This window comes from Pseudonaja textilis, chromosome 7 (assembly GCF_049901715.1).
Source record: "Pseudonaja textilis isolate UNSWEBS1 chromosome 7, rPseTex1.2, whole genome shotgun sequence".
Lineage (NCBI taxonomy): Eukaryota > Metazoa > Chordata > Lepidosauria > Squamata > Elapidae > Pseudonaja > Pseudonaja textilis.
In genome coordinates, this window is record NC_141996.1 from 4,460,061 (window position 1) to 4,485,187 (window position 25,127).

General features: G+C 45.4%; 1 protein-coding gene across 1 annotated transcript in view; it reads right to left on the reverse strand.

Annotated features, from left to right (window-relative positions):
* Positions 1-412: 412 nt before the first annotated feature.
* Positions 413-25,127, reverse strand: part of RSF1 (remodeling and spacing factor 1) — a 57,126-nt gene continuing 32,411 nt past the window's right edge. The window contains 12 exon segments of the mRNA XM_026706782.2: positions 413-647; positions 650-1,111; positions 2,565-2,753; positions 4,523-4,746; positions 7,302-7,509; positions 9,293-9,360; positions 10,523-10,632; positions 13,120-13,174; positions 13,634-13,713; positions 16,136-16,240; positions 18,224-18,436; positions 22,787-24,474. Of these exon segments, the coding sequence (XP_026562567.2) occupies positions 547-647; positions 650-1,111; positions 2,565-2,753; positions 4,523-4,746; positions 7,302-7,509; positions 9,293-9,360; positions 10,523-10,632; positions 13,120-13,174; positions 13,634-13,713; positions 16,136-16,240; positions 18,224-18,436; positions 22,787-24,474 (3,503 nt within the window). The 3' untranslated portion in view covers positions 413-546.

Genomic DNA, 25,127 nt, shown 5'->3' on the forward strand with positions numbered 1-25,127 from the left:
TTTTGTTACGTACAGCCATAACGTTTTCCCCTAACAACTCGGTGTGCCCCGCCCCACCCCACCCCCTCAGGAAATATAGAGTCAAAAATATACAATTCTCTCCTTTTTTTTTTTTTTTTAACTACAAGCTCTGCATCTGGACGATTGGGGGGTTTTTGTGTGCGTGTGTGTGTGCGTGTGTGTTTGTCAGGATTATGGAACTGGAGGAGGAGGAGGAGGAGGAGGAGGAGGAGGAGGAGGCGAGGGGAAAGTGACGGGTCGAAAGAAAAATAGTTGTAGGAAATAAAAAAGGCGAAGAAAATACGGTCGCTCGGGTTGGGAAGGAGAGGAGGCAGGAAGAGGATCAAAAAATCAAACAAACCAACTAAAAAAAATATATATGTAGTACCCCAAAATGGCAGGGCTGGTTGAAATTTCGACTGCTTAAAAAGTTGATACTGTAGTGGAGTTTCCTAGGAAAAATAAAACACCTTTTTTTTTTTTAATAACTGGCCCGCTGGTATGAGCTACCATGGAATAAATTAGCACAAAAAAAAACGGGAGTTCTTATAACTGTTCGCTGTTACAGACGTAATCCACAAGGTCAGTCACTCGCAAGAGTTCGTCTTCGTCTTCCTCTGGTCCGCCAGCCTCCAAGCCGCCCCCGTCCCGTTGGGTGCCAAAGTGGCATTGGCTGTGCTGTCCTTGGTCGAGTGGGCTTTCTCGGTGGGCTTACCGATCAAGTTCTCGATGGCCTTCCCGGGGCTCTGTCCGTTGGTGGAGGGCAAATCCACCAGGCTGTAGTCCAACGGGCTCTCCACCTTACTCACATTGTCAAAGTCATCCTCCTCGTCGCTTTCTATCCGGTAGCTGGATTTCTTGACGGGGTCTTGAGGAGCGGGAGAGGCCGAGGGTTTCTCGGCCAGCAGTGACGGCGGCTTTCCGGCTTCGGGGTAGTTGTCTTCCTCGTCCGTTTCGATGCGGTTCAAACGCTTGCGAACGGGCCGGCCTTCCTCCTCGGGGTCGTCCTCGCCTTCCGAGTACTCGTCGGTGGTGTGGCTCCGTTTCCGGACCGACCGCTTGGACAACCTAGCCGGCTGGTCGTCCTCCGAATGTTTAGCCAGGTAGCTCTCTGCAAGGAGGATCAAGACGTAAGAGCGAAATCTGGAAGGTTTCACGGGGAGGGGGGAAAAATTACAGGTAGTCCTCGACTTACGCGAAGCAAAACAGTTGTTAATGGCACTTAGCAGTAGCCCTTAGACTTATATACCGCTTCACAGTGCTTTTACGGCCCCCACTAAGCGGTTTACACGGTCAGGATTATTGCCCCCAACAATCTGGGTCCTCATTTTACTGACCTCGGAAGGATGGAAGGCTGAGTCAACCTTGAGCCAGTTGGGATTCAAACTGCCAAATTGCAGGCAGGCGGCTGTCAGCAGAAGTAGCCTGCAGTACTGCACTCTCACCACTGCGCCACTGGGGCTTGGTTGAGTGAGTTTGGTCCCATTTTACAAGCTTTCTTGCCACACAGCCATTAAGTAAATCCCTGCGATATCACAGTTGTTAAGTGTATCTGGCTTCCCCATTAAGTTGGGGATCGCATGACCCTGGACACCATAACCGTCATAAATATGAGCCGATTTCTTTCTTTCTTCCTTTCTTCCTTTCTTTCTTTCTTCTTTCTTTCTTTCTTTCTTTCTTTCCTTCTTCCTTCCTTCCCTCCCCCTTTCTTTCTTTCTTTCTTTCTTTTCTTTTTTTCTCTTTCCTCCTTTCTCTCCCCCCCTTCCTTCCTTCCCTCCCTCTTTCTTTCTTTCTTTCTTTCTTTCTTTCTTTCTTTCTTTCTTTCTTTCTTTCTTTCTTTCTTTCTTTCTTTCTTTCTTTCTTTCTTTCCTTCCTTCCTTCCTTCCTTCCTTCCTTCCTTTTTCTTTATTTCTCTCCCTCCCCTTCTTTCTTTCTTTCTCTCCCCCTCCCCTTCCTTCCTTTCTTTCTCCCTCCCCTTCCTTCCTGCCCTCCCTCCCTCCCTTTCTTTTCTTTCTTTTTCTCTCTCCCCTTTCTCTCTCTTTTTCTCCCCCTTCCTTCCTTCCTTTTCTTCCTTCCCTCCCTCCCTTCCTTCCTTCTTTCCTTCCTTTCCTTCTCAAGCATCTGAATGTAAATCACGTGACCATGGGGAATGCCGTGGGAAAAACGGCCATAAGTCACTTTTTTCAGTGCCGTTGGCACTTCAAACAGTCCCCCACTGGTCTCGTGATTATACCGCAACAGTCGTGAGAACTAGTCATAAGGCCCCTTTTTTCATGCTTTTTATGTGCTCAAACAGTGACTAAATGACATGCCTGTGTTGTATGACATTGTCTGAGTGACCTTTTGGGTTACTTCTCTAGCTAAACGACCATGCGGGGTTATGATGAGAAAACAAGAAAAGGGATGAATCCTTTGAACTTCTGGAGAAAAGTCATAAATAAATACAAACTTCACACTGAAAATGGAGTTCGTTACCTTAGTAAATGGCGGAGAAAGTCTTCCACGATCCTGGTGGGATTTAAATGTTGACTAAGAATAGGAAATAAAATAAACGCATGTCCTACCTTCACTGTCTGAGCTGGAAAGCCTGCGCTTATGTATTCTCCTCATCTCTTTCCCGTATCGGAAGCTTTTTTGAGACCCCTCGCTTTCCGAATCTTCCTTGTAGTTGACTTGTCGCTTCTGATTCCGCCGAGACCTTCGCCTTGTTTCCAAACAATCCTCATCGCTGTATTCGGAAGAACCATCGGTTTCTGTGCGAGGCAGCAAGCCAGGAGAGAAGGAAGGAAGGAAGGAAGGAAAATGTCTAGGTCGGTTTATCTGGGGCAGGGTTTGCCAATCACAGCCACGTTGAGACGGGTGGACTTCAACTCCCAGGATTCACACTGGCTGGGGAATTCTGGGAGTTGGAAGTCCACTCCTCTCATCGTTGTCATAAGTTGAGAAGCACTGATCTACCATAACATTTTCTAATCCCAATAACCATTTGTGACCCTCATTTCCCACAATTCCCTTGCCGGCAAGTCTACCGCTGAGAATTCTGGGAGTTGAAGTCCGCACATCTTACCATTGTCATAGTGGAGAAGCAACGATCTAGCAAACTTGAATATCTGTAACTATTCAGATATGATTTTCACCCAATCTGAGGGAAAACTTGGTTAAAGAGAGGCAGTTTGGTCTAGTGGTGAAGGCACCAGGCTTGAAACTGTGGGAGACTGTGAGTTCTAGTCCTACCTTAGGCATGAAAGCCAGCTGGGCCACTTCCTCTCTCAACCCAACCCACCTCACAGGGTTGTTGTGGGGAAAATGGAAGGTAGGCTGTACTAAGTAGTCTGACCCCCAAATAAGACCCTTCCAAATATTTCAGCCCATTTCCAGGTCGGAGCATGTTATGTGGAACGAGCATCCGCGCATCCATGCAAAATGTTTCAGAACAGCTCGATCCTTGTTTTTCCTGTCTGAAAACGCTCAAATTCAACAGGGCTGGCTGGGGAATTTTGGGAGTTGGAAGTCCACAGGTCTTCAAGCTACTGTTGTGGTTCACCGGCAGCAGGTGGGGACGGCTGAGGTCTCGCAGAGCGAGGACTCAGATAAGGGGCCTGCGTGTGATGCAGGGATGGGGCCAGGACCATCAGGGAGTGGAGTGCGGCCTTTGGAGATTGTGGAGGCTGGCAGCAACGATGAGGAGGTTCCCGAGGAGCCTGTGCCCAGTGTGCATGCATGCAGGGCTGCTTGTAGGAAAGAGCAGCTGCAGCAGCACGGGCGACTCAGGAGTAAGGCTGCAAGGTAATGGCCCCTTCTTCAAGAAGATAAAAGGCAGCTGAGAAACCGGAGTTCTTTGCAGGAAGCAAAGAAGTTTTTCTACTCAAACCTTGTGGACGTTAGGAATATCTTGGCTGGTGTTTGGAGACTCTTTGTGTTTGAAATATTTCTTGGCAACTTTATCTAGTGTTCTTGGCAGCCTTGCACCACCTTGGCAAGGCTCGTTCTTATCAGAGACAATGAGTTTGAAACAGCCTTTGAACCGGGAAGGAACGGAATTCGTAAAGAATCATTAAAAGGTTTTGCTGTTACCTCCGTTTCGTGTTGGTTTCCCTGGAACAAAGTTTGGGTCAGAACAGCTGCCAAGGTTGGACACCCATCATTTTCTTTCTTTTAACGACCCCATAATCCCTTGAGGGATGGAGTCTGGGCAACTGAGTGGAGCTAGCAGAGTGTTTTACTGGCCGGATGCCCTTGCTGTCGCCAATGCGGAGTTTTGTTCAGCAGATATATCCTCATTGTGCCCAGAGAGGGAAATATCTGCCTTTACCTAGGATCGAACTCACAGCCTCCCCGATTGTGAGGCGAGAGCACCACCTCCAAGCCACTGCACCACTCTAAGGTTGGACGCCCACGCTGCACAGAAAGCCCAAATAATCCTATCTTATCTTACTGTAAGAAGAGGGTTGATTCTCTGGGAAAAGAGACCCTGGTCAGAACCACGCGATATTTGGACAGCCGTCCAATTACCAAGACTTACCGGAGTCCCCACTTATGTTATCCTCGGAGTCTTCCTCTTCATCATCTTCCGAGTACCTTTTCTTGATCGTTTTCCTCTGGAGGCGCCTGCTTTGCCTCATTGGCCGAGGGTGGTGCCGTCTCGGCCTGCGCTTGGAGAAGTCCACGTCGCTGTCGTCGTTCGACGGCTGATCCTCTTCGCTTTCGTCCAGGTTTTCGTCCGATATCACAAACTCATCCTGAGATCTGAGGGGACAGAGATCAATGGGGGAGGGTTTTTTTTTAAAAATGAAGGGAATTTCGACCGAAAAATAAAATTTCGCTGGTTGAAAGACTTGGATTTTGAGTGGGGGAAAAAAGCCTGAATCCTTTTGGGGTTTCCTCCTTTGAGGGCAACGATTCGCTCTTCGAATTAGCGGTTACAAATAGTGACGCGTCTTTTCACTAACAGGAACTTACAACCTTAAAAAAAAAAAAAAAAGCTACCTGAGGCTTCTAGTGCCAAGAAAGTGCAGGAAAGAAGTCCTTGCCTAACAACAGCTCCTTTAGTGACCATCTGAAGTTACAAGGGCACTGAAAAAAGTGACCTTTGACCATTTTTCACACTTACGACCGTTGCAGCATCCTTACCATCATGCGGATTTACATTCAGATGTGAAAGAAAGAAAGAAAGAGAAAGAAAGAAAGAAAGACAAGGGGAAGGAAGGAAAGAGGAAAGAAAGAAAAGAGGAAGGGAGAAAGAAAGAGGGAGTGAAGGAGAAAGAAAGAGGGAGGAGGAAGAAGAAAAAGAAAGAGGGAGAAAGAGGAAGGAAGAAAGAAAGGGAGGGAGGGAGGAAGAAAAAGAGGGAGGGAGAAAGAGGAAGGAAGAAAGAAAGAGGGAGGGAGGAGGGAGGAAGAAAAAAGAAAAAGGGAGAAAGAGGAAGGAAGAAAGAAAGAGGGAGGGAGGAAGAAGAAAAAGAAAGAGGAGAAAGAGGAAGGAAGAAAGAAAGAGGGAGGGAGGGAAGAAGAAAAAGAAAGAGGAGAAAGAGGAAGGAAGAAAGAAAGAGGGAGGGAGGGAGGAAGAAAAAAAGGGAGGGAGAAAGAGGAAGGAAAGAAAGAAAGAGGGAGGGAGGGAGGAAGAAAAAGAAAGAGGGAGAAAGAGGAAGGAAGAAAGAAAGAGGGAGGGAGGGAGGAAGAAAAAGAAAGAGGAGAAAGGAAGGAAGAAGAAAGAAAGAGGGAGGGAGGAAGAAGAAAGAAAGAAAGAGGAGAAAGAGGAAGGAAGGAAGAAAGAGGGAGGGGAGGAGGAAGAAGAAAGAAAGAAAGAGGAGAAAGAGGAAGGAAGAAAGAAAGAGGGAGGGAGGGAGGAAGAAAAAAGAAAGAGGAGAAAGAGGAAGGAAGAAAGAAAGAGGGAGGGAGGGAAGAAGAAAAAAAGAAAGAGGGAAAAGAGGAAGGAAGAAAGAAAGAGGGAGGGAGGGAGGAAGAAAAAAGGAGAGGGAGAAAGAGGAAGGAAGAAAGAAAGAGGGAGGGAGGGAGGAAGAAAAAAAGAAAGAGAGGAGAAAGAGGAAGGAAGAAAGAAAGAGGGAGGGAGGAAGAAGAAAGAAAGAAAGAGGGAGAAAGAGGAAGGAAGGAAGAAAGAGGAGGGAGGGAGGGAGAAGAAAGAAAGAAAGAGGGAGAAAGAGGAAGGAAGAAAGAAAGAGGGAGGGAGGGAGGAAGAAAAAAGAAAGAGGAGAAAGAGGAAGGAAGAAAGAAAAGAGGGAGGGAGGAAGAAGAAAAAAGAAAGAGGGAGAAAGAGGAAGGAAGAAAGAAAGAGGGAGGGAGAGGAAGAAAAAAGGGAGGGAGAAAGAGGAAGGAAGAAAGAAAGAGGAGGGAGGGAAAAAGAAAAGGGAGAAAGGAAGGAAGAAAGAAAGAGGGAGGGAGGGGAAGAAGAAAGAAAGAGAGGAGAAAGAGGAGGAAGGAAGAAGAAAGAGGGAGGAGGGAGGGAAGAAAGAAAGAAAAGGAGAAGAGGAAGGAAGAAAGAAAAGGGAGGGAGGGAGGAAGAAAAGAAAGAGGGAGAAAGAGGAAGGAAGAAAGAAAGAGGGAGGGAGGGAAGAAGAAAGAAAGAAAGAGGAGAAAGAGGAAGGAAGGAAGAAAGAGGGAGGGAGGGAGGGAAGAAGAAAGAAAGAAAGAGGGAGAAAGAGGAAGGAAGAAAGAAAGAGGGAGGGAGGGAGGAAGAAAAAAAGAAAGAGGGAGAAAGAGGAAGGAAGAAAGAAAGAGGATTGAGGAAGGAAGAACGAAAGGGAGTGAGGAATGAAGGAAGAAAGAAAGAGGAAGGAGGGAAGAAGAAAGAAAGAAAAGAAAGAGGGAGGGAGAAAGAAAGGGAGTGAGGAAGAACGAAAGGGAGTGAGGAAACAAGGAAGGAAGGAAGGAAGGAAGGAAGGAAGGAAGGAAGGAAGGAAGGAAGGAAGAAAGAAAGAGGAAGGAAGAAAGAGGGAGGGAGAATGAAAGAGGGAGGGAGGGAGGGAGGAAGGATGAAAGAGGGAGGGAGGATGAAAGAGGAAGTGAGGAAAGAAGAAAGAAAGAAAGAAAGAAAGAAAGAAAGAGGATGAAAGAAAGAGGGAGGAATGAAGAAAGAAAGAGGGAAGGAGGATGAAAGAGGGAGGGAGGAAGGAAGGATGAAAGAGGAAGGATGAAAGAGGGAGGGAGGAAGGAAGGATGAAAGAGGAAGGATGAAAGAGGGAGGGAGGAAGGAAGGATGAAAGAGGAAGGATGAAAGAGGGAGGGAGGATGAAAGAGGGAGGGAGGAAGGGAAGGAAGGAAATGTAAGAAATGATAAGATGCCTCACCCTTCACTGATTCTGAATTCATCCTCGCTCTCTTCTTCATCCAGGTTGCTGTCACTATCCAGGTCGTTCAGTCGCCGCCGTTTCTTGCGTCGGAGGGCAGCAGCTCTGGGGGGCCGTTTGCTCTCCTTCCTTTCTTCCTCCAGGATGGTGGAGATGTCCTTCCCTCGATGCCCCGTGATGTTAGACATGTCCTTCCCTCTCCCGACACCTATGGGGTTTTTTTGGGGGGGGGAAGGGGGAAGTCAATTGGATGGCGACAATGAACCGCGCACCCGACGCTTCTCTTCCCCTCCTTCCATGATCCCCCTTTCCTTAGAACAACGGGGTGCAACACTTTGGGGATCAAGAGGCACCGCCTGGCTTTTGAATGGCTACAAAAACTGATGGGAGATATAGCAGAGGTGCCTCAGTTGACTGCTGTGGATCAAGGGAGCAAAACGCATTAAAGGAAAAAAAAAATACTCGGAAACCACTTCTGGACTTAGTGCTTGAGGTGGGAGGAAAAAAAAATATGAAACCTTTGATTTTGGGTTTTACTGATTAAATCGATTTGTTGTTATGGAAATGGCTCGTTTCTGCTATTATGAAAAAGTGAAAAGTTGAGGGTAGATCTTAATGCCTTATTTTACTGCACCAAGGAAGTCAGAAGTCGGTGACTTTCTCCCCTTTTCCCCTTATTTTCTCTCACTATCCACTTCCCTTTTTCCTTCCTTCGTTTCCCCAACGTTCGCTTTTGTATTATTCTCTTCGTATGTCATATCCTAAATTAGTAATATTTTTTTGAAAGAGAAAAGAAAACGGGGAGAGAAGTAAACAACTTGTTGCCCGTTTGATTTCATTTCCGTGTACAGGAAGTCCTCAGCTTACGCCAGCAACCGAGCCCCAAATTTTCCATCACTAAGCAAGACGGTTGCCGTTAAGTGAGATTTGCCCCATTCTTGCCGCAGTCGTTAAGGGAATTGCTGCAGTTGTGTAATGAGTAAGAAGGTTGTTCACTGAACCTGGCTTCCCCATTGACTTTGCGGCCGAAGGTCGCAGAAATGTCATTACAGAACGCTGCAGCCGTCGTATGTGTGAAAAATGAACAGAAGTCGCTGTTTTTCAGGGCCGTTGTAACTTCAAATGGTCGCTAAGTTGAGGACTGCCTGTACCTATGATTCCTCCCTCTTCTTCTCTCTCTTTCTTTTACTCCAACCATCCAACGAGGGAGATTAATTGATTAATTACATTATGGGACAGCCATTAGCAAAAGAAGCAAACTCATGTTTAAAGAAGAGGGAAGAATCTTAGGAAGAAGAGGATCAAAGCCAAATTCCACTATTACTGCATTTAGCAAATATGCAATTCTCCTGCCCCGGAGTGAAACAGCTCAGCATCTAAATCCCTCAAACTAAATCTGGCATCTGCCATGCCCAAATCTGGAATAACCATTTACCGCTCAACTCATCCAAATATTTCTCTGGATAGCAATAGCCATAGGCCTTAGACTTATATACCGCTTCATGGTGCTTTTACAGCTCTCTCTAAGTGGTTTGCAGAGTCAGCCTCTTGCCCCCAACAATCTGGGTCCTCATTTTATCGACCTCGGAAGGACGGGAGGCTGAGTCAACCTTGAGCCGGTCAGGATCGAACCCTTGGCACTGAGCAAAGTCAGCCTGCAATACTGCATTATAACCACTGGTGGCACTGTGGCTCTTTCCTTCCTTCTTTCCTCCCTCCCTCCCTCCTTCCTTCGCAATAGCGCCTAAGCATATGTACTGCTTCGCGGTGCTTTCCAGCCCTCTCTAAGATGTTTACAGAGTCAGCCTATCGCCCCCCAACAATCTAGGTCCTCATTTTACCAACTTTGGAAGGATGGAAGGAAACCTTGAGCAGGTCGGGATCGAAGTGATGACAGTGAGCAGTGAGCTAGCCTGCAATACTGCATCCCAACCACTGCGCCACCATGGCTCCTCCCCCCCCCAAAGGATAGCCCCTCCCTCAAAGCTCACCTCCTCCATCAGCCTCCTTGATGTCATCTTCTATGGCTTCATCAATGGCCTCATCAAACTCGTCAAACCTGCAGAAATAGGAATTCAGGAGGATGAGGAGGATGACTGCGTGTCAACCCTTAGGAACTTGGTTTAGTAATCCCACAGGGTCTTCTCCGTGAAAACAGGATATCGCTCACATTTACTTATTTGATGCCTATCCTGCCTTTATTTTGTGCAACTCAAGGTGATGTGCGTAACATTTCTGTCATGTTTTGCCCTCAACAACAATCTGTGATGTGGGCTGGAGAAAGAAAGAGACAGAGAGAGAGAGAGAGAGATGGAGAGACAAAGAAAGAGAGAGAGAGAGAGAGAGAAATGGAAAGAAAGAGAGACAGAAAAAGAGATACAAAAAGAGAGAAAGAGGCAGGGAGGGAGGGGGAGAGAAAGAGAGACATGAAAAGAGAGAAAGAGGCAGGGAGAGAGAGGGAGAAAGAGAGAGAGGAGAGAGAGAATATATGAATATGCAATTGACCGAAAGTCATCCAGTGGGCTTTCATGCCTAAGGGAGGACTAGAACTCAGTTCTCCTGGTTTCTAGGCTGGCACCTTCACCGCTACACCAATCAGCTGCCTAAAAGTTTTGGCGGGATTTTGAATTGAAGTTATCCTAATGCAAAGCGCGCATTTCACCCGTAACGCCAACTGACATGACATTATGCCTCAACGTTAACATTATCTGTGCCTCAACCTCTCTTCAAGGGATAAGCCTTCTAGTATAATAAGGCAACTAACAGAGTTTAAGGCATGGACGGCATATTGGATTTAACAGAAAAATAAACCTCTTTTCAAAGTCAAAGCAAGATAAGAGAGGGGAAAAGGAAAAGGGGAGAACTTTCCAACCTCCCAGCGTTTTGGAGGTGAGGAAGGTTGAGTCGAAAACAGTTTTCCTCCATTGCTTCTGACCTCCTCCACCCCCTCACCCATAAAGCCCTCTCCTTTCTAGCACTGATGATGTTTCCTAGTTGGGTCAGGAAACGTCTGCAAGAGAACAACCAAGCTCAGAGAGCAACAAGGAAACCATAATCCTCCTCCTCCTCCTCTTCCCTGCAAACTCCACTCTTTTCTAGCACTGATAATGTTACCTAGTTGTGTCATGAAACGTCTGCAAGAAAACAGCCATGTTCAGAGAGCGTCAAGGACTTCACAGGTCAACCCTAAGTTGCAAATATTCTTTTTATTAGTAATTTACCTGTAGCTGATACACTTCCGCTGCCTGGTCGACCTCCTTTCAAGCAGCTTTGCCTTCGATTTTTTGGAGTCTTTCTTCTTTTCATCCACAGGCTCGGGAATTTCAGGCTCCTGATTTAAAAAAGACGAACCCTTTTCATCATGCCCGTTGCAGTCAATGTAACATCTTCATTCCATTCTTCAACCGTTTATGCTCAGCCTCAATCCTGACTTGCATTAATGGGAATACCAGGGAGTCTTCGACTTACAACCACGGCTATTGCTAAGCGACACCGTGGTTAAGTGAACTGGGCCCCCATTCTATGACTTTTCTGGCCACGTTTCTTACGTGAATCACTGCGGCCGTTTTAAGTTAGTCACACGGTTGTTAAGTGCATCTGGCTTCCCTGTTGACTTTATTTATTTGTTTTAATTTATACTGCCACCTATTCGCCCAGGGCGAATTGAGGCAGCTTATGCAATGTAAAACCATATTTAACAAACACAAAACAAAAAATAAAAACAATAAAAACTAACAAAAAGAATCAAATAAATTAGTAATTTACAATAGAACAAAATTTGGGAGAACAAAAAAAAATCAAAAAATAGAAAACCAACTCCTACCCCTCCGCCCCGATGACAGCAGATCACACTAGTCATTTGATGGGCTCCATCCTGCTCTGGGTTCCCCCGGCCCGCTGGCAGAACCAGGTCTTCAGGGCCTTTCGGAAGAGTGCTAGACTGGGGGCCATTCTAATCACTGGGGGGGATGATATTCCAGAGAGAGGGAGCCACCACGGAGGAGGCCCTTCTTCTGGGTCCCACCAGGTGTATCTCCCTCAGGGGTGGGATCCGCAACGTTCCCTGCCTCCTCGCTCCAATGGGTCGGGTGGATGTGACTGGCAAGAGATGTTTCCTCAGACAACCTTTATCTAACTTTTATTTATCTAACTTTTAGATGACTTTGCTTGTCGGAAGGGCGCAAAAGGAGATTGTGTGACTCCAGGGACACTGCAACCATTATAAATATATGTTGTTTGCCCAGCGTGTGGATTTGACCAAGGGGGTGTGTGCTGCAAGCATCATTGGTATGAAAAAAACGGTCGTAAAGCCATTTTTTTCCCCCAGTGTCGTCTTAACTTCGGTCACTTTAAACAAATGGTTATAATTTGAGGACTCTAGTTTCCCTACCACCCAATGAAGCCATCCTCTCAAATCTTGCAACTAAACAGATTTGCCCAACGACAGGTGTCAAGGTGGAAATTCTGTTATGAGGCCCACCCTCAAATCCACACAGGCAAGTGCTCAAACACCCCTAGAAGCAGAGGAGAGGAGAACCACACACAACCCAACTGCTCTCGATCCCGAGTGATCGGGAAACTAGATCTGGTGCCAGAGGAGATCTCCTGATCTGCTCTATGAAGAGCAGCTAAAAGATAAAACCTCCAGCCTCAAGTGGAGATTGTCTTGGGATGACCGCACAAAGGGGGTCCGCGCAATGATTTTGTCAGCGGTTTGTCAATGCATTATTCTGGGTTTTTTTTTTTTTGACCTTTCTGCCTAACCCAATTTTTTTTTTTAAAGGTGAAGGTTTTCCCTGTCCAATCGTGTCTGACTATAGGGCATGGTGCTCGTGTCCCTTGCTAGGCCGAGGGAGCCAGCGTTGTCCGAAGACATTTTCCCTGGTATGTGACTGACTGTTCTGACCCACGCCCTTTTTCAACAAATCAAACACAATCCAAAAGGAACAAAAAACTTGTAATGCTTTTGCAAAATAATTAGCTGTGATAAGCACAAGCCTTGCCAAACTGTGCGAGACTTGCCAAAAGATAACAGACAAGAAATAATTCGCAAAATAAGAATCTTCAAATGCAAACTCGGGATATTGGAATGTCCACGAGGCTGGAGTTTCAAAACGTCTTTGCCTTCTGCAAAGGTTCGTTTCACAGCTGGCTTTTACCTTCTTGAAGGAGGGGCCATTACCTTGCAGCCTTACTCCCAAGTCGACCGTGCTGTTGTAACTGCTCTTTCCTACGAGCAGCCCTGCGTGCACGCACACTTGGCACAGGCTCCTCGGGAACCTCCTCGTTGCTGCTGCCAGCCCCCACAATCTCTGAAGGCAGCAGTCCACTCCCTAATGGTCCTGGGCCCTCATTTGAGTCCTCGCTCTCCTCAGCCGTCCGCACTTGCTGCCGGCTAACCACAACAGTCACTAATTTAAGAACTGCAATGATTCACTTAACAACAAGGAAAGTTGTAAAAAGGGGCAGAATTCGCTTAATAAATGCCTCACTTTCCCACATAAATTTTGGGCTCAATTGTGGTTGTAAGTCAAGCAACTACCTGTAACAGGAGCTCCCCTTGTTATGCAATGCTCGGGACTCGAACCAAAGTTCAGCAGCTTTTAACCGCCAAGCCATCGTGCTAATTCCCAGCCCAAATAGCGCAAACCAAATATTTTAGAAGAATAAATAAATAAAAAACAAGGAGGCAAATACCTACAACTAATACCGACGAAGCCAGTTCTGCTTTTTCCCCAGCTAGAATTTTTTTTTTTACGTTTTTTCAGCAGTATTAGGTCGTGAACTCAAAAGAAATCACCAGATCCGTTTCGCTTACCCGCGGAGGAATGATGTTCTCGATGCTAATGCCCACGTAGACAAGACGTTCCTTCCTTGGAGAGAGAAAGAGAAAAAAAAAAACATACAAAAAATGGCTATTTATGGTCCAGGAGAGACTTAGCAGGGTCCAATGGAAAAGCAAGCTTCTGCAATCCTTTGGAGCAGGAACAAAATTTCCAGGGTTTCTCCAAACCGTCCAGTGTTTGAACCGACAAATTTTGCAACTCTCTGGTATATTCATGCCTTTTTAAAAAGGATCATCAAGCTTTTTATACTGGTCTGACTAGGATCATACAATGAATAGGATGACAATCAGGAGGTTGTGAGTTCGAGCCTAGGGAGAGGCAGATATTTCTCTCTCTGGGCACAATGAGAATGTATCCGCTGAACAAAACAACGCATTGGTGACAGGGAAGGGCATCCGGCCAGGAAACTCTCAACTCCATCCAGTTCCCCAGACTCCACCCCGCAAGGGATTATGGGGTCATGAAATACAATTAATATGATGATACCTTCGTTCTGCACGCTCTTTCTTTTTCAACACCACGTCCAGGTCCTGCAGCTGTTCTTCTAACTTCTCACAGAGCAATTTCTGTGGGATTGAAAGAAAATAATGCTACCGCATTAGCATAATTTAAAAATACCTCAGACGCTTAGCGGGCCCGTTCCCAAGCCCTGTTCAAAGTAATAGCTACTAACAGCAATACAGGCAATCCTCGACCTACAATCATTCATTTAGTGACCATTTGAAGTTACAATGGCACTGGGAAAAAGTGACTTATGACCGTTTTCCACACTTACGGCCGTTGCAGGCTCCCCAGGGTCACGAGATTATAATTCAGACGCTTGGCAAACTGGCATGTATTTATGAAGGTTGCAGTGTCCCTGGGATCAGGTAATCGCCTCTTTGAGACCTCCTGAGAAGCAAACTCAATGGGAAGCCAGATTTCCTTCACAGCCGTGTAACTCACTTAATGACTGCAGTGATTCACTTTAACAGCTGTGGCAAGAGAGGTTGCAAAAGAGGGCAAAACTCACTCAACAACCGCCCTGCTTAGCCACAGAAATTTTGCGCTCAATTGTGGTCATAAGTGGAGGACTGCCTGTATGAGAAGAAAGAATGGATCTGAACGCCAAAATAAAGGCAAGGACATTTGGAAAAGTCTTAAATAAAACGTTTTGAAATGCATTCCATGCCTGCTGCTAAGTTCCAATTTATTTTTAGACCTGGTCTTGCAATTTAGGAACCCCCGATCCCCAAAGCTCTGTTTTCAGAAATTCGGTCTATTCCAGAAAAACAGATGATTAGGCAAGAAGTAATTTTTAAAAAATGTAATATGTATAATGCTTTTAAGATGTAAAGGAAAAGTTCAGAAGGTGCTGAGAACCTGCCTCAAATTACACATAACTGTGGTTAGTACGAATTCAAGATTAACCCTGATCAATGTTGAGGCAATTTGTCCCCAGGGCATAAAGGAAGAGGTTCTTATGATATAGTAGCTGCTTCCAATTTACCTGGAAAAACACATAACTTAGTAAAATGAAAAAAATTACAAATTAATGCGCTGCATCAGGAAATGTTCCAAGACAAAGCGTTACAATCCCTTCCATGTGTTTCAGTAGTGTGACCTGACCTTTCTAAGATTTAAATCCAACAATATCTGACATTTGAAAGAAGATGGACTCTTTTGGGAGATGTTTTGGGCATTAAGTACCCTAATAGTCATTAGTGGGTTTTTCAGTATTTGGCTTCCGTATCATTTTCTGGATTTTATTCCTGACTGTAAGCTGCCAAGAGTTTGTTCAAACTCAAGTCAGAACGGTTTGTTTATTGACTATTCAAATTACAGCAGCACTGAAAAAAAGTGACTTATGGCTGTTTTTCCTACTTAAGACCATTGCAGCATTTCCAATGGCCCTGTAATCAAAATTCATATGCTTGCCAACTGACTCATATTTATGACGGTTGCAGTGCTCCAGGGTCACGGGATCCCCTTTTGCAACCTTCTGACGAGCGAAGTCGATGGGGAGGCCCGATTCACTTTGTGGGAGCCGCATCACTGGAGGCTTTCAAGAAGAGATTGGACTGCCATTTGTCAGAAATGGTGTAGGGTCTCCCGCTTCGGCGGGAGGTTGGACTAGATGACCTACAAGGTTCCTTCCAACTCTGATTATCTGTTTATCTAATGACCGTGTTGCTGTTGTGGTTAGCCGGCAGCCGGCAGCAGAATTGGACAGTGGAGAAGAACGGGGACCAGTCCGGGAGTCTGAAGAGGACTTGGGCAAGGGTCCTGCATCCAATGCAGAGATGGGGCCAGGACTATCTGGGAGTGGGGTGCTGACTCCGGAGCCTGGCAGCAGCGAGGCAGAGGACCTAGGGGAGCCTGTTCCCAGTGCGCGTGTGCGCAGAGCTGCTAGAAGGCGAGAGCAGCTGAGACAAAAGGGGCGACTCGGGAGCAGGGCTGGGAGGTGATTGTGCCTCCCATAAGGTATAAAGGACAGGCAAAGGCAAAGAAACCTTTGCAGGAAGCAAAGTCGTTCGTTCGGTTCAGATTCATTCTTGAAGCTCTTCGGTTGATTTGTTTTATAGTTCATTGGACATTTCTGTTATTGACAGCACTTCACAGGGAAGAAAGGTGGGTGCTTATCTCGAGGGACTGTTTGAGAGTCATTACCGGTTGGGAATGAAAATAATTCCCAGCATTGCAATAAGCAAGACTTGTTTTTAAAATAAGCGTGTGCATAATTACAGTCTCGGAAGCCTTGGTCAGAACAGTTCAGGATTCACTTAACAACCGTGGCAAGGAAGGTCGTTAAAATGGGGCAAAACTCACTGAACAACTGTCTCATTTAGGAACGGAAAATGTGGGCTCCATTGTGACGGTTTAAGTCAAGGACTACGTGCATTAAAAATTGCCAAAGAGTTTGAAAAGAGCCCAGAGGGACGAACCACCCCACCACTTCTAAAAGACAAAGGAGTGGGATAAGGAAAATAAATCCAAACGAAAACTCACATGTTGACAAGGTGGGCAGAACCACTCGCCATCTGGAATGATCATCAGCGGAGGCCGAAGACACGCCGTGTGGTAGCCACTGTCACAGGAATCGCACAAAAGAATCTGTGGAACAAACCAAACTCTTCCACCAGCTATTACGGGGCAAGCATTCATTACTTATTCTTCATACTCTACTAAACTTTTCATTTCTAAATTTATACCGTATTGTTTAATAGTAAATTGCTTTTCCAGGCAGAAAAACCTATTGATACTATTGTATTTTTATTATTCAACTAATAAACACAATAGCATAAATAACAGGATAATACAAGATCTAATAGTAGGGATAAATTTTCAGGATAGTAAATAGAAACGGCTGTCAATTATAGATGGTTGATGGTAGATTAAATGGACCTACAGGATGTGAAATCCGGCAATGAACTGTAGTATTAACATAGGGCAAGGGGTCTTCAAACTTGACAGCTTTAAGACTTGTGGACTTCAACTCCCAGAATTCCTCCTCCAGTCATGTTAGCTCAGGAATCCTGGGAGCTGAAATCCACAAGTCTTAAACTTGCCAAGTTTGAAGACCCTTGACATAGGGTCTTGCTTGTTTTCTATCCAGATCAGGCACTTGCTGGAGGCCACATAATTGTAATCCAGTCCAACCCAGTCTTCCTGCAGCACACTTGCCGGCTGAAAACTGTCTGCGTGGAGGGCCTACGCGATCCGTTTTGGCCAGCAGAGGCAACTTGGGCCACTCTTTTGATATTTCCAGGCCTGCCCCATGGGCCAGATTTAAGCACCCTTGAGTTTGACTTCCCTGATCCAAGGCAATAAGGAATTGAAGCAAGGATGAAATGCAAAATTTTTAAGTACCGGTTCCGTGGTCATGGCCAAGGTGGTCATGTAACTGGGTAGGCATGGGTTTGTTTGTATTTTTGCCTACTGGGCCTCAGGGAAGCCTGCTGGGTGAAGCAATACAACAGCAAAGTTGAGGGGGATCAGCTGTGCTGTGCGATTTAGATTAGCTAGAAAGAAAGAAATCCTGCTTTCTAGCTAATCTAAATCGCACGGCACAGCTGATCTTCGGAAAACAGCTAATCGGTGAGTGGGGAGGAAATACCTTGATCTTTGGAGCTACCAGTTCTCCCAAACCGGGCCGAACCGGTAGAATTCTACCCCTGAGTTGAAATCCCCAAGTCTTAAAAGATTGGACAAAAGCATGGCTGACCAGCCATAATCCAGTGGTATTTCCCTTGAGATCTTTGTGAATCTCATTTTCTCACTCTGTTCATTTTAAACTATATTCACGTACAATCCACTTAGTGCTGTTGCTTACATTGTTTATTTTAACTTATTTCAATATATCTGTATTTGGTTTCTGTTTTGTTAATCTTCTTTCATGGTTAAATACTAATCTCTGCAACTATTATTTATCCAATCATACAATACATCCCATGTTAGATAATATTCTTTTTCCTCTTTGTCCTTAAGTTCCATTGTTCGGTACATTCTAGTATTTTTTTTTTACTACTTCCTGATCTGTGGGTGTACTTTCACTTTTCCAATTTTGTGCGTATATGATTCTAGCTGCAGTTGTTATGTGTATGATTAAATACATGAGTGAATCTCATTGTCAAGCCCGAAATTGACATCTGCGTAGCCATTTTATTTTGCCTTATTATATATTCCTTTTCTTTCCTTCTCTTTGCTGGTCATGGGGGGGGGGGGAAGGGTTTCCGGCTTGCCACATTCGTAAGGTGGGAGGAGTGGAGATAGAGAGAGTTGTTTAGGCTAGGTGGTTCTCCTTCCCGTGGGAACGAAAGCTGATCTTGCTGAGACCTGGAGATGGAGATTGATGACACCAGGCAACGTTCATCTACTTCTCTCGGGGAATGTGACTTTTGGGGGTTGTTTCTAACTTCCAATATTATGTGGTGTAATTCCAGGTTGTGTCAGATCCAGAATTACAACAGACTTTGCCAATTTGATGCTTTCCGAAATAAAAAAAATTGCTATGGAAGATGGACTCTTTTCTTTTTAAATGGATTTCATCACTTGGAAACCTGACCCTCATTTTCGAACTTTGATCCAAGAACCTACCAGCTCTGGGTGATTAGGAAGGCCACACTTCTTGCATGGTTCGTCATCATCCGCAGGAGCTGGTTCTTCCTCCTCCTCTTCCTCCTCCTCCTCTTCTTCCTCCTCCTCTTCCCCCTCTTCGTGCTCAGAACCTTCACTATCATCATTGCTCGAGTATCTCCAACGGCCACGCGTTCGGGTGCCAGCCCATCGGACTTTACTTCGCCGGGAAGCCTGGGGATTCAGCAATAAGAAAAAACTTCTCAGCTCGTTAAGACATCCTAGCCATAAACGACGGCCGTGGCAACGGCTCCAGATGTTTTCCGGGTCACGGAGCACGGACCTCTCCTTTGCAGCTGTCTGAATATCTCAGGGGGTACTAAGCACGCTCTAACATCTCTAAGGAAAAGCAAAAAACCCAGCAAGCACCATAAATCACAGTGTAAGTAAAACCACGACGATGGCTCCATTTAGGCTGTGCGACCACACAGACAAGAAAACCGCTGTTAGGAATATAAGTCACCTAACAGGTATTTGGGTTAGAAATATATAAGGCAGGATAGACATTTTAGTACTATATCTTTAAGAAAATGCAAAACTGTAATTGGGTGTGGTTTCTCAAACAGCCATAAGATGGACCCAGAAACCTGGTTTGTCTTAGTCTTAGTCTCAGAAGAGAGTGTGTCTGAGTGATTATCTGTTTCCTTCTGTTGGAAAGTATTGCCATTGCTCCATTTCTTCTAATTGACTGATATTACTGGATTTAATGTAAGTCTGATACTGAATTGTTTCTGACACTGGAATTTGATATTTGGATTATCCCTGGATTGAAAAACTGACTGATTTTACCTGTGAATGACTTTTGGACTGCTTATTTTGGACTTTGCTTAAACCTTTCTGGAAGTAAAAACCTACATTTACTGCACATTGTATCTGTGTGCTCTGTGTGTATTATTCCAACACTACTCTCTATACGTCTCCCTGTATGCGCTCATTCTCCTAACGGGGAATTACCTCAACAACCACTTTACCTCATAGTGTTACGCGAAGCTACCCGATTGGTGGCTGGATGTACTGAGTTATTTATTCTATATCCCGCCTTTGTTATTTTTTATCAATAACTCAAGATGGTGACCATACCAAAGACTCCTTCCTCCATCTATTTTCCTGACAACAACCCTGTGAGGTAAGTTGGATTAAGAGTGAGTGACTGGCCTAAGGTGACTCAGACAGCTTTCATGCCTAAAGCAAGATTAGAACTCACAGGTGATTGGTTAAGAGTCAGCCAGTTTCCTGTCAGGCAGGACTAGAACTCACTGTCTCCTGGTAACTGGCCAAGTCGCCTAGCCAGCTTACATGTCTAAGATGGGACCAGAACTCATTGTCACCTGGTGACTGACCCAAAGTCCCCCAGCCAGCTTTCACGCCTAAGGTGGGACTAGAACTCATTGTCACCTAGCCATTTGCTCAAAGTTGCCTAGTCAGCTTGCATGTCTAAGGTGGGATTAGAACTCACTGTCACCTGGTCATTTGTCCAAAGCCATCTAGCTGGCTTTCATGCCTAAGGCTGGACTAGAACTCCTCATCACCTGATGATTTGTTGCCCAGCTGGCTTTAGTGACTAAGGCAAAACTAGAGCTCAACGTCTCCTGGTTTCTTAACCACTAGACCAAACTAGCTTTTATTAACTTAAATAAATAAGCAATGTTTTATTTTTTTTTTTTTGTTACCAAATGGCAGTTCTACACATACTCACAGCAAAACTGCAAAAAGGCGAGGGAAAGCTTCCGTTTCCATTGTAAATTACTCACTGTCAGGCTCTGAAAAGCAAGACAGCTACACAGAGCAGTAACCTCTCAGCGGTTCCCTTTATTGTTCCTCGCCTACGGACAGAATCTGGCCAGACTAAAGCAGGCTCCTTGCATCCTGGTAATACTGAAAGTGGACACGAGAGCATAGAGAAGCCAGATGGACGAACCACTCCATCCCAAGCTCACCACAGGTCACCAGCAAGCGGTGACCTTTTTCAGTACAGCTGGTCCTAGGCTTACAACAGTCCGTTTAGTGACTGTTCAAAATCACCACAGCATCGAAAAAGGGACTTTGGGCCGTTTTTCACATGACCTGTGTGGCATTCCCCATGGACGCGTGATCAAAATCCGGAAGCTGACTCATAGTTAGGACAGCTTCCATGTCCCGGAAGGCCACAGGATCCTCTTTTGTAAATTTCTGATCTGCAAAGGCAACAGGGAAGCCAGATTCACTCAACCACGTTACTAACTGAACAACTGCAGTGACTCACTAAACAACCATGGCGAGAAGTGGTAAAAATGTGGCAAAATTCACTTAACAGTAGTCGTAGGAACAGAACATTTGGGGCGCAATTGTAATGGCAAGTCGAGGACTCTTATCTGTATTAAAAATTGTTAAGTGAGGCTGGCTTCCCGCTGACTTTGCTCATCAGGTGTTGTGGTTCACCGGCAGCAGGTGCCGACGGCAGGGTTCTCCAATAGCGAGGACTCAGACGAGGGGCCTGCTTGTGATGTGGGGATGAGGCCAAGACTATCGGAGAGCGGGTGCTGCCTTAGGAGCTTACGGGATCTGGAAGCAGTGATGCAGTGATGCCAGTGCCCAATGTGTGTAGGGCTGCTCGAAGCAAAGAGCAGCTGCAGCAGCAAGGGCAACTCGGGAGTAAGGCTGGAAGGTGATGGCCCCTCCCATAAGGGATAAAAATCAGCCCTCGGGGATGTGTTCTTTGCAGGAAGCAAAGACATTCTTTAGACTCAAGAGTCCTTGTTGAAGCCCTGCTTACTCTGGTTTGTTTTTGAAACTTCTGTCGTTGGATATTTATCAGCAATTAGACTTCTGTTCTTGGCAGCCTTTTGCAACCTTGAAAGGGCTTGCTTTTATCTCGGACAATTAAGTTTAAATGTCTTCTGGCTGGGAATGCACTGAATTCCCAGCGCCGCATTAAAAAAAGGTTTGCTTTTATACAGTTTGTGTTTAATTTGAACAAGGCTTGGGTCAGAACAGTAAAAGGGGATCATGTGACCTTGGGACACCTCAATTTTGATCATGTGCCATGGGAATACTGCAACAGGTGCAACTGTGAAGGATGGTCATAAGTTATTTTTTTCCAGTGGCCGTCATAACTTGGAACGGGCACTAAATAAAATGTTGCCGGTCGAGGACTCCCTGTATTGCTAACAGAGAAAACCTGTTTTTGAAAAAAACCCACTATCCTAATATGCATAGCTTGGAATGAGGGCTAGAGAGAGGTAAGGAAAACATTGCTTTCGTCTCTGGGTTTTTCACAGCTCTCCCCAAAACGTAAAAGGTGATGTTGTATTTTGTGTTATGTAGTTATTAGGAGATTATTGTTACTAATTCTTAGGGTGATAATTAAAAAGTGACTATATTGTTATAAATTGTTATTATGAATTAAAGAGGAGTTGTAAATCTAATCTTACGAAGCTTCTCCTCCGGAAATATCGAGCTGCTAACTACAGCATACAAAACTTTTGCCAGACCAATGCTCGAATACAGCTCATCAGTCTGGAATCCACACTGCATATCGGACATTAATACAATCGAGTGAGTCCAGAAGTATTTCACGAGAAGAGTCCTAGACTCCTCTGCTCGCAACAGAATACCCTATCTCACCTGGCTTGAGATTTGGGGCTTGGACAACCTTGAACTACGCCGCCTACGGTTAGACTTAAGCGTAGCACACAAAATTGTCTGCTACAATGTCCTACCAGTCAATGACTACTTCAGCTTCAACCACAACAATACAACAGCACGCAACAGATACAAACTCAATGTAAACAGCTTCAAACTCGACTGTAGAAAGTACGACTTCAGCAACAGAGTGGTCAACGCCTGGAGTGCACTGCCTCACTCTGTTGTTACATCCTCAAACCCTCCCACTCCTTTAACCTCAAACTACCCACTATTGACCTCACCCCATTCCTAAGAGGTCTGTGCATAAGTGCACCATTGTGCCTCCTGTCCCTGTCCTATTGTCCCAATTTAATCGTACCTATTTTCTGTATTCTTACTCATGTTTATACTTATACCTATTATCTTGTAAGCGACTGACAAATCAAATCAAATCAAATCAATCAATCAATAAATGATGTATAAGATAAAAGGGTGGTACACTCAAATTAGTAATTAAAGGGGAAACTTTTTGAATTAAGAGGGAACTTTTGGAATAAGGAAATAAGAATATGCGATGAAATTGCAAATGTGACACATTGAAATATAAAGCATAATGAATATGAAGATATGAGAACTATTTAAAACAAAAAGCAATAAGTTAAGAAAGGAATAGAAAATATATAAAGCAAATTTGAAGGATATAAGAATATATGAAAAAATTGATCGAAAATATGAACTGTAATGATAGGATATGAAATCAAAAGGGAAAGATGAATAGGTAACCAAGCTCATGTTTGTATGGACATGTGAAAACCCGGAAACATGCTGTTCACTAAAAGAGATGTTTTTTGAAACATAAAATAAAAAAAAACTTTTTACAAGAAAAAAAAAGACGTTACTGAGCCCTTCTGTAATTTTCACCTTGTGGGTTTTAGAGTTCGTCTCCTTCTCTGGCTTTTTCGAATCTTCTTTCTTCTCCTGCTTTTGCACGGAGGCCACTTTTTCGTCCTCTTCCTCGCTTCGTTTCTTCTCGGATTTCTGATCTCGGGTCTCGACGACCTTGGGGGTCGGTTTAGATATCCGGGGGGACCGCCTTAAAATGCGACCGACGCTCACCACCTCCTCCTCCTTCCCGCCGGCTGCGTTCAAAGACTTGGCAGGGAGCGGGTCGGTTTTTTTCCGGCTGGAGATCCGGATCGTTAGCTTAATCCCGTCTTTCTGCCTCTCAGAGGTTAATTCCCTGTTCTCGGTGAGAGAACTTTCTTCTTCGGAAATCAGCTTGTATTTACACTTGGTTTTTACAGATTCTTTCTTCGTCTCGGGAGGTGGCTCCTTGACGGCACTTGGGAGGCTGTCCGTGGTCGGCAGCTCTCCTTCTTGGGATTCGGAGTCCTTGGGCGTTTCCGCCTCCTGCTCTTTGCACGCTTGCCTTTGATCAGGGAAAGCGACTTGGGAATCGGCGCCTTCTTTTTCCACCGCGGGTTTCTTAAACGAAAGGACTGAAACAGAAGACGGTGTTGCATCCGGGCTAGCCGAGCCTGCGGTTTTCTCGTCTGAAGGAGCTGTTTTTTTCAAATCGTCGGCATCCGAAACCAGAACTGACTCTTTAGAGGAGGGTAGCTTGGAGGGTTTTTCCGAGCTGTCTTTGGAACATATCACGCTGTCGTTTATTCTGAGCGGGTCTTCAAGCTTCTTGGGAGGATCACCTGCCTTGGAGAGAGCCTCAGCCACCCCGTCCGACGTCTTCGCGTCCGGCTGTTTTTCGCTCCCTTTGGGGCTGGTCTCCTCCCTTAAAGGCACAATCACCCCTACGGTGGTCTCCTTCGCAGGATGCAAAATGCATTTCTCGACATCGCTGGTCCGGACGATGGTGCTGACTCCTTCTTGGATCCGTTCCTCTCCAAGCCCGTTTTTCTCCTTTGGCAGAATGGCGGTCTCCTCCCTCGGGCAAGGCGAGCGATCCAACCGGTTATTGGGCACGAGTTTCTCGCAACCCATTTCCCCGTTGACCAGGAACTTCCCGTCGGTGATGGTGGGGACCCTCTTAAAGGTCTCCTCCTCTGGTTTGCCTCCTTCCTCTTTCGAAACGTCTTTGGTCGGCGTGATGCATTTCCGCAAGGGCGCTTTCAAGGGGCTGTCGAAATCGTCGGTCAGCTTGATTTCTCGTTTTTTCAGGGGGATCTTGGCCTGCTGGTCGTTTTTAAGTTTCTCGTTCTCTTCCGCTGTTCTCTCCACCACGTCTTGGGGGGTTTTGACGCTGACGCAGAACTCGATCCTCTCGGGCTCAAGGACCGTTCTCTCGGCATTGCTGTTCATCTCTCTGGAGTCTTTCGGCTCCGGCTTATTCTCTTTCGCTTCCGCTTTAGCCGGCTTCACGTTCTCTTTGAACGAGTCATTTTCGTCTTTGGTAGTTTGCACTTCCCCGTGGTTCTCCGGAGGCTTTTCGAGTTTTACGATAACGGGGAGCTTTATGATGTCTCTCTCTTCCACTTTCTCTACTTTGATCTTTTTTTCCTCTGCCGGAGCGGCAGGAGGTGGAAGGTTTTCGCAGGGCTGTGGCAGTCCTTCTGCTAGCTCCTTTTCTTCTTCCTTCACCTTCAATTCGCCTTCTGCTTATAATTAAAAAAGAGAGAGAGACAAAATAAATTTAGAACAAGGATCAGCACTGATTATACCCAGCTCAGATCATAGGCATGCATGCTACCAGGATGTTTCAGTGATTTGGAAAATATTCAGAAATGATACTTAGAATGTGTACAGGACTGCAGCCACAGCAACCATCTGCATCTTGTTAAAGCTGATACTTTCCCCAGGAAGGTGAGGCTCACCTCTGCAGCTATGGGATGATTTGGGAAAAAGACGCAGCTGCTTTAAGAAGTTCCAAATAGGTGCTACATCTGTGCCTCCATATATAATCCAGGGAAAGGATGCAGTTGCTTGAAAGAGTCATAAGTGCTACATCTATGCCCCCATATATAATCCAGGGGGAAAATGCAGCTGTTTTAATGTGTTGCAGATAGGTGGTACATCTGTGCCCCCATATATCATATAATCCAAGCAAAGACATAGCTGCTTTAAAGAGTTGCAGACAGATGCTACATTTGTGCCCCCATATTTTTCAAAGTTCCTTTCTGGAAGTGAATTTAAATGACAACAAAATCATGATTAAAATCTATTCCAATGATAATCTTTTACTCAGAACAGCAGAATCGCTAATCATATGATGCAAATGTCATAGCTTCCCCTATGAGACTCCTAGGAA